The sequence below is a fragment of the Gavia stellata genome, chromosome 13 (genome assembly GCF_030936135.1).
Source record: "Gavia stellata isolate bGavSte3 chromosome 13, bGavSte3.hap2, whole genome shotgun sequence".
Classification (NCBI taxonomy): Eukaryota; Metazoa; Chordata; class Aves; order Gaviiformes; family Gaviidae; genus Gavia; species Gavia stellata.
This window is the reverse complement of record NC_082606.1, coordinates 9701087-9718629: the sequence shown is the minus strand read 5'-3', so window position 1 is coordinate 9718629 and position 17543 is coordinate 9701087. Positions and strand designations below refer to the sequence as shown.

The 17543-nt window shown below is 36.5% G+C and overlaps 1 protein-coding gene across 1 annotated transcript in view; it reads right to left on the bottom strand.

Moving 5' to 3' along the window:
- The window catches only part of NEDD4 (NEDD4 E3 ubiquitin protein ligase), a 39443-nt gene extending 25024 nt beyond the window's left edge, over nt 1-14419 (bottom strand). The window contains exon 1 of the mRNA XM_009814880.2: nt 12905-14419. Within this exon, the coding sequence (XP_009813182.2) occupies nt 12905-14419 (1515 nt within the window). The remainder of the gene's footprint in view (nt 1-12904) is intronic.
- Nucleotides 14420-17543: the final 3124 nt, after the last annotated feature.

Below are 17543 nucleotides of genomic sequence, written 5' to 3'. Positions count from 1 at the left end.
ACTAAACACCTTCCTCCTAGGAGCGCCTGACAATTTCTGTAAGCCCAGGCAGCTGTTTGAAACAGGCATATATAAACATTCTTTTCTCTTCAAAATAATATAGCTACTATAAAAAATAAGATGAAGTAAAAATAAGTTTCATCTGTGATAAGTGCTTTGGAAGTTCCAGCAATTCCAGTGGTCCCAAGCCTGGCAGCAGGAGTTTCAAATTTGGCATCTCCCCTAGCCCCGTCCCGACATTCCTGTTGACATCTGAAAATGTGCTAAAATTCGTTGTACCTATGAAAAATACCATTTGCCTATGCACACTGCAGAGTTTAGTTTTAATGACTAAAATCTGAAAGATTCTACCCTGACTTGGATGTCTTGACTGTCCAACTACAACCAGACTATGAATGCAGCAACTCTGCAGCTGGATTCCCTCCAGCCTACGCTGTGGTACCAGGGCAGGGACTGACAATACATGATATCATTGTACAGTTTACTTTTGAACATTGATTTTTGCCTGCCAAAGAAATTAAGATTTTAGTAGTTTACATACGTAATTTCAGTATTCGCCAATAGTCACCACCAACAGTCAAGTACTTTACTCGACTTATTACTGAATTACTGGAATATACGCTGAGTTGTTTCAAGTTCATTTGTGATCTGAAAGCCTTTGCGAACCTCCACAAAAGCAGGAAAATGTTATTATATGGGTCATTTAACGTGAAGACATATCACTGCCTGTGTGCTAAAATCAAGAGGGCATGAAATTTTTAAAAGGTATGTAAAAGCCTATGGCATTTAAAAAAAAAATCTACACTGTAACAAGACTATGCTTTTTTGCATAGATGGAGTAAGGGACGGTGAAAGTCTTCAACAGCATAGCCTGTGCAGCCTCTGGATTTCTAGTCTTCCTGATTTTTCCAGCTAACAGAAGATTTGGTGCCCATTCTTTCCTAAATCTGTTGGTGTACCACAAGCTTTTATTCAAACTCATCACCCAAGGATTTTGATGGCCTTCTTCTATAGTACTTTCCACTATGAGGCTCTGCATCTTGCTGACATTTATTTCCTTCACCTCAGGGCAAAGCTATGTGTTTCACTTTTCTTCTAGCACAACTATATTTTTTATTTTCAATGCCAATGTTTTACAGTATTAAAACTCCAGCCCAATTCTACTCATTTTTTTTGTCCCATTGAGGGCATTCTCCATTCAAACAGTTCTGACATTAAAGGCCATAGGTATTTCTTGAAGCAGTTCTTTCTTCCTTAGTAACTCTGGTACCTTTTTTCTTTAGCTCCGTTGTTATACGTGTGTCCATTTCACCTTTAAATTGTACATGTGTATGGAGAACCAGTGCCTCACAGTTGTATAAGCTCTAATTTTTACACTCCAAAAAGCACAACTAGACTGCAGAGTTTGTCACAGATGATAACATGCTAGAAAGCTAGAGATACATACTACAAATTCAAAGTTATGTATGTCTTATATTCAGATTTGAAGGGGGAGAAGTAGAAATAAAAACAAAACACACACATTTTTAGTTCACAAACTTGTTTGAGGTAGAAAGCTACAACAGGTTTTCATACCTGAAGAGTCTGAACCTTCCTGCACTACTGAAGGAAAATTTTCTGTACTATTATAGACCACAAGCTTCTGGAAAAATACAGCTATCATTTTTGCCGAAGAGTTTTAGTTTTTTTTAAATGGCATGGTACATACCTTAGACATGTTAAAAGGCTTAGTATTTGTAAAGTTCTTGGCAATCCTCAAGTGGAACATGCCTTTCAAATAAATTACTGGAATGTGGGACAAAAGTCTGCTGTATTTTAGAAAACCTCAGAACATTGTGTTTGTTACCAGCATTATTTTAGTACAGGCTCCTGTTACTCACTTTATTATTCTGCTGTCTCTCCGGCTATTTTTAGCAGAGCTAGCCTCAATAACCAACCTTTAACAGTACTTTCTCCTCCAGCCAGAGAGTAAAATCCTGCAGTGGAGATTTTTGTTGACCTCCAAACAACTAATACATAGATCAGATAGCAGGAATGCTCTTTAGCAATGTGCGTCACTATGACAAGCTGACTAACTGCCTTCAAAGAAGTGCCAAAGAAGCTTTGAAACAGACATTAACAATTAAATGTCAATGGAGTTGAAACTGTTTGGATCTCCGTTTCATAAGAGCAGGCATCCTAGTTTTTTCAAGACAGACAAGTGGGTCAGTTGTTCTTGTCAACTTCTAATTTCTTAACAGCCAGAGAACTCAAACTTTCTGCTTGCCAAACCGTAAGTGCATAAACCTCAATTAATGATATAGTATACTAACAAAGAGGCCTTTTATTTTACTGATTCATTGGTTTAGTCTATAGAAAGTTATTAAAAACATGTGAGGATAGACAGCTGCTGTATACAATCCATTTAAAGAACTCTAGTGTAATGCCAAAGTGAGTGCTCCAAGGGGAAAAGCACCAAAAGTAAACCAGTCCAAAACTCGTTTTCATCTATTTTATGAATACATACTTAATAAGCCTTAACAGTTAAGATCTTGGATTTTTTTTCTGCAATTCCCATCAGAAATTGGATAGAAGTAGATTTTAAACAGACATGCTTATCTGAGTCACACACTTAAAAGCAGTACTGTGAACATTACCGGTAATTTATCAGGTTTGAAGACAGTTAACTGAATTTAATACCTTTCTTAATCGCTGGATTCCCCACAGTGCCTTTTGAAACAGCTCTTGTATAAGACCAGGGTGTTGAAATAACAGGTATTTTCTCTACCAACTTTTGTGACTAATTTTTGTTGGTATTAGTGCATGAATTAGAACTTAAGTATATCCCCAGTCTTTTTCTGACTGAACAGACAGCTAGCTGTGCATAAGCTGGTCTTCGCACAGAAATCTACAGCTGTATGGCAAAATGAGAAAGCATACAGCTTTTATTGGATGGAATATAAAGTATCAATTCAAATTGAAAAAACAAACAGTGATCTGGACTATCGCTGCTTAAGAAAACAAGAGCTCAATAGATCCCTTATAAAACCAACATTCTTCTAGCTTAAACACCCAAACATCAACATTAGTTACAAGCTTGATGAGAATGGAAAAAAAGTTTCCTGAGCTACACTAGCAACTTCAAGTATTTTTCTTTTCACACTGCACTGAGTATATTATTTGGTTCTCTTGAACTCTTAAATTGCGAAAAGTGAGCTTTTTTTCCTTCCATAAAATACTGTCAGCATATGCTATTCATCATGGGAAAATAACAGTTTCAAAAAAGCAAAATTCAATTATCATGTTAAGATCTTACCAAATTCATGGATTCTAAAAGTAATGCTTTCTCTGTCTTTCAAAGCAATAAATAATTTGTTGCACGGAATTCATGAAAGTCCCAGTCTCCTATATTTTTAAGGGGGACATGTAGATAGTGAGGAGATTTTTTTTTTAATGACACGTAGGCATTTCTTTTTAGTTGGCACCTATGATCAACTATCTATGATACTGAGATAAAAGAACCTAGCAGCATTTTCAAAATAGAGAAAATACATACTGTTAGATCAATGGTTTTTACACAACATACGTCTCTGCAGGACCTTCAGCCCTTTAACAGCAAGGTGTCAGCATAACATGCCTCAGCAGTCTTACCATCTGTTTAACAGACAGCATTTAGAAATGACACTGAAGTCATTTTCACTAATTCTCCCTCGCTTCCAAAGATATTTGCAGAGAACGGCTTCTCTAAAAAGACCAGAGCAAGTGTCATCTGTTTCTCCATTTATAGGTTACACTTTTTATATAGAACCAGTATCTTATAGATAGCTTCCTTAAAAGTTCATATTTAGTCTACAGTAATTTTATAACAACATTCGTATATTAATCCACTCAATGTTTGCAACTTTAAGAACTTGTGCTTAAAAGTTCATTAAAAAAGCAATTTAAGATCGCTTTTTTTTTTGCATACGAGAACTCTTTTTCACATAGGTCACAGGAAAACAAGAAGTCGTCTAATATAACCGAAGAATACTTAAGCACAACGTAAACAGAGAACAAGTCAAAAGTTAGTAATGTGTATGTTTTATTCATCAGGAATTTCGGTTGCTTTGGTTTAACAGACAGATGTGCTAAATAAGCTACCATATAAAAAGCAGGTGTATTACATTTTATGAAAAGTCAAGAGCCAATCCAGATTTGGGCTCCTATGTTAAACCTGCCGACACTCAAAAAAAAAATTCAGAAAACAGTACCAAATAGTTAATTACGTACTATTTCAACAAGCTGTTCCTGTCATCAAGTCAGTTAACTTCACAGTAGTGTAAGAACATAAAACTTTTGCATCTATTTGTGGAAGCTTTTGTGCCAAATCTTAAGACTTCAAATAAAGTTTGAAAAACAAACGCTTGTAGTAACAATTCCAGGTGCACTTTTACCTTCACCAATTACCATTATCAAGTTTAACACTCTCAAAAAAAATGTAAAACTCTATTAAAAGTTAAACTTTGTGTAATTTGCTCCCTGAAAGGAGCAACAGATAAACCAGATATGACAGACGTTAACCATGCTGGCTCATTAATACACTCAGACAAAGGACTCAGTACACAGTCAACTTATTGTTATTCAGAGCAAGAGGGAACAAACAGAACTTAAAAAAGAGACAAACCATTTGTCTCCAAAAGGCAGACAGGCAATTGGAGCATCTCTGCATCATGGTCTCACCCCTCGGAAGTTTATTAGGTCCAGTACAGTGCCACACAGATGCACAAAATGAGGTTGAGCCTGGAAGCTGCTTTTTCCAGCCCCAAATATAATCTTGAACAGTCGTCCCAGGCTGTACAAGGAACTGACCCCTTCCAAGAAATTTCCGTGAACCTACAGCAGGGCTGGATGCAGGCTGAATGGCCTCAGCCTACTCCACAGTTAGCCCAGCATTTTAAAAAGCATTCTTAAGTCTACTGTTTTCAGCTACTGTTGACCAAATTCAACATCAACACTAACTCAGGAATTCCCACCGCCTTTGCACCAGCACACAGCTAGCGGCCCCTGCCAGCCATGCTGCAGTTTTCCATGCTCCTCTGCACTCCGCCTTAGTCTTCATCCACTGCTGCTCTGAATGGGAGCACCAAGCCCTACCTATTGACCTCTCCCAGCTCCAAGCCTAAACCTACTGCTGCCAGTCCCAAATGTAGACACAGATGACCCGGCTACAGCAGAACTTACTGGTTTGTCTTAAGCTGTGCTATGCTCAAGTTATACATCCTATCTGTCCAAAACCAGTCTGCGTGAACTGACCTTGGATGCCTCAACCTCTGTGACACAAGACAACTACAACACAAATAATCCACCCACAATTACTTTTACAACAAAAGTAGTATTATAATTTATTTCAGATAAGCTCAACGTTTCTTACTGAGGTTACATTACACCTCCCACATTAGACATGGGTTTTATCGGCCTGTAATTTGCCAGATGTTAACCACTTTGGATTTATTCTTTGTAAGTTAAATATTTGTCCCAAATTGAACTCATTAGTTCAAATGATTACTACAACAACTGGCTAAGGTAGAAACTCTATTAAAAAATAAGTAATGTTCATAATAAATTCTGTAAACCTTTTTCTTCAAAACATGCTTTCACGTTACTGAACAAGGCCTTCTCCCTTATGCTAGGAAATTCACAGATTGCCAGAGAAATCATCTCGGTCTAAAAGAATCCAGTTACATGTTTCTTACCACATTCCTCTTACTGAGTAGCTGGAGTGTCCCATTTGCATTTTAATATGGCCTAACTTCAATGACTCTAATTCAAGTTTCTATGTAATTTCAGCCAGGAACTTGCAAATGTCCTTAAATTCTGTTTGCTTATGTTCCAGTTGATACAGCTGAAAGCAGCCCAAGGTCTCAGAACAATAATTGCATCTATCTGTAGACTTTTCAGTTTACTGTAAACTGCCACGACAGAAAAAAGTGATGTACTGTCTTGAAACAGAGATGGTTATAGATCCATAAACTAATACTGAAATGAGCTACAAACATTTTGCTGGCTGCATTCCCAAATCAGCATGTTCTGTTTGTCACAAGAAGAAGAAAGTTCACTTGAAACAGAGACACTTAGGAGAAATGCAGGGCAGTCCCCTTCAGACAAGGGTGAAAGTCAGTTGTAAGCAAATGACTCGCAGTTTTACTTGCTTGCTCAATCTGTGAAATTCATCCTCTTCTGGAAAACGAGAAAAACACGTGTTGGGACACAGAAGAACACTCTCAGCCCAGGGTGCAGGGAGAACTTGAAAGAGCATTTCTACCATTTGATCCTGGGTGGCTGCAAGGGTACCAAAGAGCAGCCACCAAAGAGCCTAGTGAGCAGATTAACGCTCCACATAGCCTTGTATCCTTTCCCTAGTAATGGCCAAGAGCAGATGCTTAAGGAAATAATAAAAGCAGCAGTTAAGAATAGTACTTCCTCTGATATATCCCCCAGTTTCTAATGAACAAGTGGTCATGGGCTTTCTGATACTGATGTTAAAATACATCCTGAGAATGTAATACCCTTTGATGGACCTTTCTTCAACTTATCTAACCTCTTCTTGAAATCCACTTCTACTTTTGATATGCACAACATCTTTCAACACTGAGCTCAGCAACACATAAGAGAACATATTTATGAGAGTGGATTCTCTGTTTAAATTCACCTCCTCTGAAATATAGTTTTATAAAAAACTCCCTTTATAGCACTTCCCCCCCCCCCCCCCAAAGCTGAAAAGCCTTTGGTCTACTTAGTGTCTCCTCACATAAAACTTACCCAGTCTTGTGATCCTTCTTCTTGGTATTTTTCTAGTTCTGTCATACATGCTTTTTGAAAAAAGATGACCAGAAATATGCATGCCATGCACATATGTGGATTTGTACAACTCCATAATGGTGTTTTTAATTTTGCTAGTTTATTGCTTTCCTAATAAATCCTTAACTTCTATTTGCCTTTCAACTGTCAACAAGGTTTGAGCTGACATTTTCAGCGAGTCACTCACCATGACATAAACTATTTCCTGACCAGTATGGGAGACCATTACCACACATGCATCATAAGCTGTTTTTCCTCTGTGTGCAGTACTTGATATTTATGAACACTGATTTTCAAATTGTCCATTCTACTGTCTGGTCACTCACTACCATGAGATTTTCTGCAACTTCAGAGGTGACAATTTAATTCTCACTTTTGTTTTTTATCTTTTAAAAAGTTGTCATCAGTGAGGAAGCTTTTTTCTGCACTTGTGCCTTGAGCGTATTTTTCAGAACTTCTGCTAAGGGTTCTTGTCAAATATTCTGAAAAGCTCAGCATCCTGCATTAACCAGCTCGCCCATCTTCGCATGTCATTGCTTAGTTTGACAAAACTTCCTTTTATGAAAGCAATGCTCAGTCCCCCTCCTTGTAAACACAAAATGTGTCCTATGTCTACTAATTCTATTCCATGTACTCGTTCTTCTACACCGTCCTGCTGCAGTAGCCTGTAGTTCCCCTTTTGGTAATTTTAAAACATCGGCATACTACTTACCATCTTCCTTCAGCAAGGGAATCTGACAGATTAAAAGATTACTCATTATAGTTAGTATTTCAACAATTTTATAGCTGAGCTTCTTGACAATTCTTGTGAGAATACCTGCAGGGACTATTAGTTTTGTTAAGGGCTTCTGTCTTATGCTATAACGCTTACAAAGACTATGTTTTCTACATCACCATAACATTTTCCAATAAATGTTTTTGTTTAACCTAAAGTGATGATCTAATTTCTCACAGAAAGCAAAAGGGATGTACCATTAAAAAAAAATAATTATAACAATGATCATGTTCTCCTATCTGAAAGCCTACAAGGTATTTGACTAGTCAGGAGTAAAGGGAAGAAGGTCTCTATCTTGCCTTGGGAACAAGTTTTACTTTAACACATTCTTAAATGTATACTCAGCCTTAAGAGACAGAGTAACAATAGCTTGTGGCTATATCAAAGAAGCCACACCATCAATGCTTCCCACTCTCTCATGGTAGATTAAAAGGACATGAATCAACCTGAAGGCTGGATAATTAGATATTTATATAAGCTGTTCAGGAGCTCTGCTCTGCATGGTTTTGCAGTTTTAGTTTCCTCTTTTGTTGACATGAGAAACCTACCCAAACTCAGTTCAGCTGCAGACTATAAATAGAATGAGGTTAATCGTAATTTGTGCAGAGCACAATCAAATAAAACTCCTCCTTAATATGTATGTGTAATGTTTGCTAGTGGCTACAAAGTGCTAGAGCTTTGATATACAGGGTTATTCAAGTATTCTGCTACAGCCCAGACACTGTTTCTTACAGCATGATCATATTCTGAAAGTTATGTACGGTTCACTATTGCCAAATACAACTTGCTAAAACTGACAAAGAAAAATTTTAGGGATGGAGCTGATACCAAGTAATATTAATTGATTGCTTCCTTTGCTAATGCTTCCATGTAGCAACCATTCACGGCTACTTTTGGCTGTAAGGTTTATCACATCCTTTGTGTGTAATCTTTTTTACCCCCTAAAGAAGATTGCTAATCAAAAGTTAAAGGCATGAAGAAAGGTGGAGAAGAAGCTGTAACAAAACTCTACATTTAAGCAAGATGTAAAATAGAAGAAATCAGTACAAATTATCAAAGCACTACAGGTCATTGTTATATAAAGGATGAAAGCAGGAGATCACCTATAACTAATTATAAATTGTTAATTATTGTGATTAACAGTTTCCACTGTCTTCCCTTTAATGCTTTGATGTATACTTCAACTTCTAAATTTTTTCTGAGACAATACAAATAGCAATATGTGATTTAAGTCTAACATAGGTGTCACCATGATTCCACAGAAACACACGACCTTCCTTTCAACCCCAATTCTCCTTGACTGAACTAATACACCATGACACAGCAATGTGCCATAGACAGCCCTGTAACATGATCCTTCAAGATATGCAATACTGAACAATATGAAAATTATTAGGTGATGAGGTTATCATAGCACAATAGCATAAAGAGATGTCAATTCATGCTTTGCCTTGTATTGCCTCTATAATCTTTTGCTTCACCTGACCCTTTTTCCATCTCACTTCCTTGCACAGATTTGGGACACCAATACCTGTGCAGCCCCTTCGCTCAATAAGCAAAGATAGAGATGGCTGGAGATAAGCCACAGTTGTCTTCCTCTTCTCCTGGCACTTCTCCCTGGTCGGACTGTTATCTTCTGTGAAGGAGTTTTGCTAAAACAGAAGCTCTATACTTAAAGAGGATGCAAGAGAGAAGACAACCTCAGACTATTCAGTGCTAACTTGTGGCGCAGCATTTATCACGGGAATTAAGAACTTCCAGGCACAGATTCTGGTCCCCTCAACATGTTCAGGTCAGCTGGGAAGTAAGTCAGTGAAGAGAGACATCCTCACACAGAGCCCCCTCAAGTTACTGTTTGTCCAAAATTTAAATTTAGTACTGAAAGACTCAAATAGCATCTCCTTTTACAAATATAAAAGGCAGAGTTCCAGAACCTGGTGAAAAAAAAACTCGAGAGTTTCAACTAAAGGTTTTCTTCACACAAACCTGACAGCAGAAAAATGTTTTGGCTATTTTACACCAGCTCTGATGGGTTTTTTGCTTCAAAATGTGTATTTCATTCACTAGAGACAAAACCTGAGTAAAATTACTTGTAAACTGAAAGACAATAAACACAATGATTCCCTTAATTGTTTAAGAAATTATTTTAAGGGTATACAGTTGCTGAAACAGACTGGCAAGTACATTTACAATATTCACATTATCTAATCAGCAGTAATACTGATGGGGAAGGAATGGCTAATGTCAACAGGGATGTCAACATAATATTATACTTGTGGAAGACATTAACACAGCTTTTTTTTTTTTATCAAGTTTGTTTATGGTCTACAAGAAGTGGAACTGTAGTCACTGCTGCTACCTTCCTCTGTACCTCTTAAAGTTTACATACGTAAGGTAACATGTAAACTGTTCCTTTACTCACTCCTACCCTCCCAATTCACACCTGTAATGTCAAAGTGCTTTAGTTGCAGATTTATTTCTACCCTAAGCAAGAGACAGACACACTGAAAAAACATTAAAAACAGAAATACAAAGTCAAGGACAACCTTCAAAGCTGCAATTATGGACTATCTCTTCTTCCTGCTTTGCATAAATGAAATTCCACTATCTACTGCAGAACCTATTCAGTACGTTTCCAGTAAAGATCAGCACTGGTATGTGGGCCATCACCACTCCACATTTTTCAACTTAATTAAAAATAATCCAAGGCCAGTTGTCACAGAAATGGTGTTTTGACTTTTTTTTTTTTTTTTTTTTAAGTCAGCCTTTAACAAGCTGTTGATTATAGAAAGCAGGAAATCTGATACGAGGTGGCTGAAGGCTAGTAGCTAGGCACGTAAGAAAAGAATGCATAGACCTTTCGCTGCTTCAGACTCTGGAGTCTCTGACCAAAGCACTGATTTGATTTCACGACTGCTCTGTACAGATAGCTGACATTACTAAATGCTACTCCAGTATCAACTTGTTAAATATGAATCCAGACTCAGCATATCAATATACTAGGCCAGACTAACTGGAGTCAAGAGAAATATTTTGGGAGTTGTTTATTTTTAAATGAGTCACAATACCCCATGATAATTAACTGGACTATATAATTAAATGATTGCCATAGAATCTATTATAATTGTCACAAAGACTGTAATAGCAAATACAATAGTATTTACCTATTTTATTCCAGTGAATCACTGAACTACTATAAAGTAAACTATGGTTTTTGCTTGGTTTGGTGGGGGAAGCTTTTAAATTTTTTGATAACATGTTTTATAGGATATTCTATAAAAACTGATTTTACATAACGACTGAAAGGGCCATTTCAGGACTGAAAGGCTCCTGTGCCTGTTGTTGCATAAAGGAATCTGAAACAAGTATACTGCTATAATACCTTTAGTGTCCAGTTTTCTGATGTCTTTTTAATTTGCATGTAGAGAGGGCACAAATCTAAATATTTGCAAATAGATTAAAAGTACAAGATAACTACAACGATTTGGGATTCAGACTCTTTTTTTCCTTTTTTTTTTTTTAACTTCTCTCTCTCATCTTCTAGTTAGAAGATGAAATCTTAAGAATTCAGGAAGCTTAAAACATGCTGCCACATTAACTCAGTAAAAACGCTAAGCTACCACAGAAGCATGCTATCAAGTGCTTTAAAAAGTTAAGTCTCCTTAGATTTTATGTCAATCCACTGTAAACACCGCTCCTGAGAACTGAAACAAACTATCGTCAGTCCAGTGTCCTACAAGGTCTTCTGGAAATGTTTGCTAACAATCTAATCCTGAACTTGGATTCTATCTAAATTGAATTTATTAAAATTCACTCAGTATTAAAATATATAACATCTTACCTATCAACTGCCATTAAACACAGAGGCTAGCAGTGCAAGTTGACAAGAAATGTACTTGAACTGCATGACTCAACATATTTTCCTTTTTACAATATACTTTTAAAAAATAACTAGATCCAGATTACTTAAAATATGTCATAATCTGTTTGTGCTTATTGTGGAATTTACCATCGACTTCACAGTTTGATTTTGGGATGAGGAATCACCAAATAAGATGCATCACCTGTGATCCACTGTGAGTTTTATAATGAGGCTTAAACATAGATGACAATTTTACAAGAAGGAAAGTGTATTTGTCTTCAAACTCCTTTTAACTAAAAAGCAATCCAAAACTCCAAAGTCGTCAAAAAGTGTAGAATCATGAGGCACTACTTTAAGAGCAACAACAGACTGAAAACTACAGACTAATACCTCCAAGGTAGTTACATTACTAGTTTAGAAAGGGACTGTCATAACTATAGATCTTTAGCATAAAGCCATTTGCTTAAACAAGCATGTTAGTAGTGTCAATTCATAGAGAATGAGATCCTAAAACAATTTTGGTAAACATTAATGGTTGCACTTTTATCAGCATTCACAATTAAAACTAATATATAATATTCAGATCATTCAAGTCTTCATAACGTTATTTAAACAAGTCTTAAAATCCACATTTTGTGTGACTTATGCCCTACTAACAGTACAAACTGCCTTAAGAGTTAATAAGAGCAAACACACTTCTGCAGTTTAGTTGGATGTGAGTTTCATTACCAAAAAATATATTTATTATAAGCCTTCTAGACCCAAGTACTATAATTTGAACAGAAATGTTGTTGGTAGAAGTATTAAGTTACAGTGTACCGCTCAGCTGAATTAGTGGTTGGAAGGGGGGAAAAAAAAAACAAAAAGAGAGGAAACTAAAAATTCCTGTGGTTCAGGGTGTATACAGAAACAAATGGTATTTACAGTTTCTCTGCTCAAATATTACTTATCTTTAATTCTACATAAACTGTTCTATAAAATAGAGCCCATATGAAATAAACCTAGAAGACTCTACAATAATCCACGAATTTTTTACCCATTTTATACACGAACAATTTTAGTAACTACTATTAATTTATTGAGAAGTAAAGTTATGTATTTAAAACTACAAAACTTCATCTCAAGTTTAAATAATTCCCATGTCTAGATAACTAGACAAGAAAATCTCTTTGAGTTCACGTAAACAGGAAATTATTTATACTATACTCAATACAGGTATTTCACTGTAAGACTATTCACCTATGCTACTGCATGTAGCACATTCTAAGAAACAAATCTAGAAACCAAATGTTACAGATATATAAAAATTAGCTTCCTAATGGTGACAGTTTGACACCATTAGGAACTTCCGAAGTTATTGTGTTTAACTCTTGATTGTAAATTTTATTATTTTCCAGGTAAATTTTAGCTGTAAAATACTGCCAAATTTTTCTATAAACCAGAACACTCACCTTATGGGGCCTCCACAAAGAAGTGCTAGACATTTCCCTTTTAGAGGTTCCATATCTTTTCTTAACACCGTCTGTTTTTCCTTCATTCCCAGGTTTGAACTGTATGTGCAACTGAGACGTCCTTGGACTATGACACTTGTATTTAAGGCTGGATAAACAGCAAGAAACTTTTTGACGTGACCCTTCCAACGAAACACTTCTTTGCAAAACATGGTGGGTTTTGCTCATCTGTGCATTTGGTCTTTCTAGTTCATTTATATTAATCTGATATTCTGAATCTATTTTTGAGGGTAAACATGCAGATGTGCTACGTGCCAGTTTTAAATGAGGGTATTTTGCACTGGAGTTCAGATTTAACTCTGGACTGCAGCAGCCATTAACCATTTCACTACTCGACGCAAATGCTCTTTGAGTGAGATGAACTGAAATACATGAGAAGCCATCAGATACTTCTTCACAAGTTGCCTGCTCAGAACTATTCAAAATTTGACTTTTGTTCTGTAACGATGTATTCAAGTAAAGCGGTCGAATGTCTCTGACTTCGCCAGAAGAGCAAACTGTTTTAGACAGTCGAAGTCCATTGACTGCTGTTGAAAGGAAACCCTTGGAAATGGTTTGATCTTCTTTTTGTGGCAACTCACTAGGAGAAATAATGAGTTTATGGGATGTTTGATAGGCGCCTCTATGTGGTAGTTGACCTGAGCTTACTGGAGAAGCTGGAGGAGTACTGGAAGGACTCCTAGGAAAAATAACCAGCGATGAACAACGTCGCAGTGGAATTTTAGTTTTCTTCCTCACTGACAAAGCATCTTGGTCAAAAGTAGTATTACTTCTACACAGAGTTTCCTGAGATGAGTTGTTCCTATAGGGATTACATTTGTTTGCAGTGCTTCTATATGAAGAATCACCATGTACAACACTACTGCAGAACATACCATCACTTGTTGAAAGAGTGCCACTACCACTGTCACTGATAACACTGTTACTATATGAACCTCCATCACTTGTGGTACTTGCACATGATCCGTAGTCACTGCCAGCACTGCTGAACGATCCACTGTCACTGGCTGCAATACTGCCAAGACTGCCACTGCACAGAGCAGTATTGCTCAGAAGGCCATCATTAGATCGATGATCAACCACAATTCTAGCGCTACAATTTCCTTCATTACCAATACCAATGAATGAAGTGTCTTCACCAGCAGCTACAGCATCACCAGACCGAAAACATCCACTATACTTTCTAGACTGTAGAGAAATGTGCAGTGAGGTGCTCTTTTTCATTTGCAATGAAGAAATAGTTGCATTTTCCTCTTGATTAATTACTTGCTGCATTACAGGTGTACAAGCAACTTGTCTAGGAGTCAGTTTCATTTGTGTAACATTAGGTGCAGAATTCTGTGACTTTTTGAAGTACATGCAATTGCTACTATCCAGAACATCTTCAGAGGTTTCCGATAATGGATCTGTGTTGCTTCTTTGGGCAGCAAAATGCAATCTTAACCGTCGTGCCATTTGTTCTCATTTCCATGTATGTTAGCAAATGCAAACCACAGAGATCCTTCAGCAGAAAGGCTACAGGCAGCTGCACAGAACCTAGAGCTAGTACATCACAATAGTAAAAGCTCATAAAAGTTGCAGTCTTTGTCCTAATTTCTACAAGATACTAGTGTTAGAAAAAAACGGTACCTCTTGAAATAAGTCAGCCATTCGTTGAACTGCAGTTTCTGGACCGTCTTTGATTGCTTGCAGTCAGAAAGCATTCATTTACAAAGCACTTACATTCCAACAACCTCAGCTGCAACACACTGACAAACACTACTGACCTTGTTTCAGTTATACCTTCTGTAATTTGCATAAATGAATACAATAATAAACTTCCAGTACTTCCAAGTTTAAAACAGCAACTCTTCTGCAGCTGCACTAGCTGAGTCAATGTGTCCGTACTTTCCTCAGCAGCGTATGACTACTAATATTTTTACCCATAGGTTTAGAATTACAGGAAGTTGGTAGGAATGAAGTCCCATATAATTGAGTATCAAGTCTAGGATTGAATTTCTAAATAGTAACCATGCTAGCAAACTGCTGAGGTCTGAATTATGCATAAACCAGTGAAAGAAGCCTCCTCCCCCTTAAAAAAAGTCTTTCTGCACTATTTAAATAAAACTTGAAAGAAATCTGGCATTATCTCACAATCTACACACTGTTAAGCAATCACACTTTCTAAAGATTTGCACATAGTAGAAACCTCTCCTGCCAATTAATTAATAATTTTCAGTGAGGTGCAACTGAATTAGAACCACAACAAATTGTTCTGATTAATAATCTGACATTTATTTTCAGCCGACCATGTTAACCTTTTATTTTGTATTTTAACCTTTCCAAATTACAGCTGGTAAAGGCATAAAGAAACAAACTATTCTTACAAACTGAACTACCTCACCTCGTTTGCTGGAAGCCCACAATAAGCAGACATTCATTAGAGTTCAATATGGCATGCAAATATATGACCAGCTACGCAAACTTTAGAACACTGAGCTAAGTATACACAGAGATAAATATGATTACCAACCACAATTACAGAAGAAAGCTATTCTGTGTAATTATATACAAACTGTCTCATACATTCATATCTAATTACTAATTTATTTCTTAGATAGAATTATCAGCATGTCAAGAAGTTATTATACTGTCAACTCTTACAGAGTAATGGGATTGAGAATTCCTACAAAATGTTTCACTGGTTTATATCATCTGAAAAGGTCCTTTGCTGGCACCTAGTGGGACTTTTGAAAAAAGACAATCTTCAATCTTGCTGTTAAGTGGAGGTTTTTGTTGTGGTTTTTATTTTTAAAAAAAACCCAAACATTTGGCTATGAATGTACTTTTGAATACAGAAGCCATATATGATGCAGTACTAAACGCTACCACACTAACATGAAATTACTTAGTGCTGCTGAAAAAGTGCAAACAGAAGAGAACACTGGGCCATTTATACTTTTATAGGTCATACTAGTAGATTTTTTTTTCTTCTGCTCCATATTTATTTAACCTTTACTGTATTTTAAGCTAGAAGGTAGTAAAATTAACATTTATACCCCCTTCCCAAAAAAGAGCTAAGAATCAAATTCACAGTACCCTGTTTGCAAGCAACAAATTTGTCTTCTAATTATACTCCAGGGCTTATTTAACCTCCGTTACCTGAATCCCATGATTAGAATGCAGCAATAAATGAATACTAGCTTATTTATAAAAAGCCAACAAATACAACAGTTCATTTATTTCGTTATGCTTTACCAACTGGACTTCTTCTAATGTTATATGTTGGAGGGGGACCGGGACGGGAGGGAAAAGAGGAAAGAAAAATACCATAAAAGATTCTTCTGGTCACAGTTTCAAAAAGTTACATTTGAACTTCACTCAATATATAAAAAAAACAAAAAAAAAAACCCCACACAACAACCCACACACCACCACCACCAAAAAAACCCACCCTCAGATATGTGAGTGAAGAGTAAAAAATCCATTTCTTAAAGCTCCTTTTCTCCTTCCCCATCAACAAATTTATTAGTACCGCAGTTTGCAACATGTTACCGTGATACACAAATTGCAATCGCTTTATTAGAGATACTGCTTTTAGTAAAAGAAAGCAACACTTTCTCCCCCAACAGATGATCTGAAGTTTTTCCAATTTTACTAAAGAAACCTCTAAGAAAATGATAAGCTGACATATTTTGGTAACTCAGGCTTAAGATTTAAGTGAAATTTCTCAACATGTTGCTCTTCCTTAGGTATAACTGTATAGGTATAGCCAGTCAACTACAGCTTCCTTAGTCAACACAAAACATCTTTTAAAATGCAAAATTCTGTCTTGCTGAATTAGGGTTGACATAAAAATAAACAGAAAATAATAATTTTTTAGAAGTACCAATAGCTCCATTAAAATCTTAACATCATTAACTTCTTCAGTATTAATAACAGATTTTGGCATTTAGTTTGAAATATACATAATTGTGACAAGTTATTGTAAGACAGGAAGAGATAGCAAAAAGTCATCTAGTCCCTTCAATGGCCCACCTCATAAGTGATCTCACTGTCCTCCTTGACAGATTTTTCTAATGTGTTTTTCAAGACAACCATAATCGAGGACCCCACAAACTGCTCAAGCCCTTTATTCTACTAATGGTTTGCAACAAGTCAACAGAACGAACTAGATTTAGTGTTCCCTTACCAAATCCAAGACAGGTGCTCTTTGAAAAGTTTTAAAGCTATTACAGAAACATTTTAAAACTCCAGTTGTTGGCGATATAAACAATGCAGCAGGACTTTGACTTTAAGCCTAACATTCAAGGAGGTAAGTTCTGAGCCTGGTTTTCAAGAAAGCAACATTTCTTAAAAGCAAAAAGCAGAGATTTCAGGCTTCAGTTTATCCCCAAAAGTTGCAGGGAGTAAAAGCACTTGGGACCATTTTTTATAAAGGGGAAATTATCTGTTGGGAGGATGGTCTCACAAATGTAAGAGAATTTCAGTTTTATCAGCTTGCTCACATTTAGAGTTTAAACAGTCATTCAATCGGTAGAAGAAAGAAAAGCTGATTAACACTGAAGCCCACTAAAATAATGGAAGATTAAACACCTTC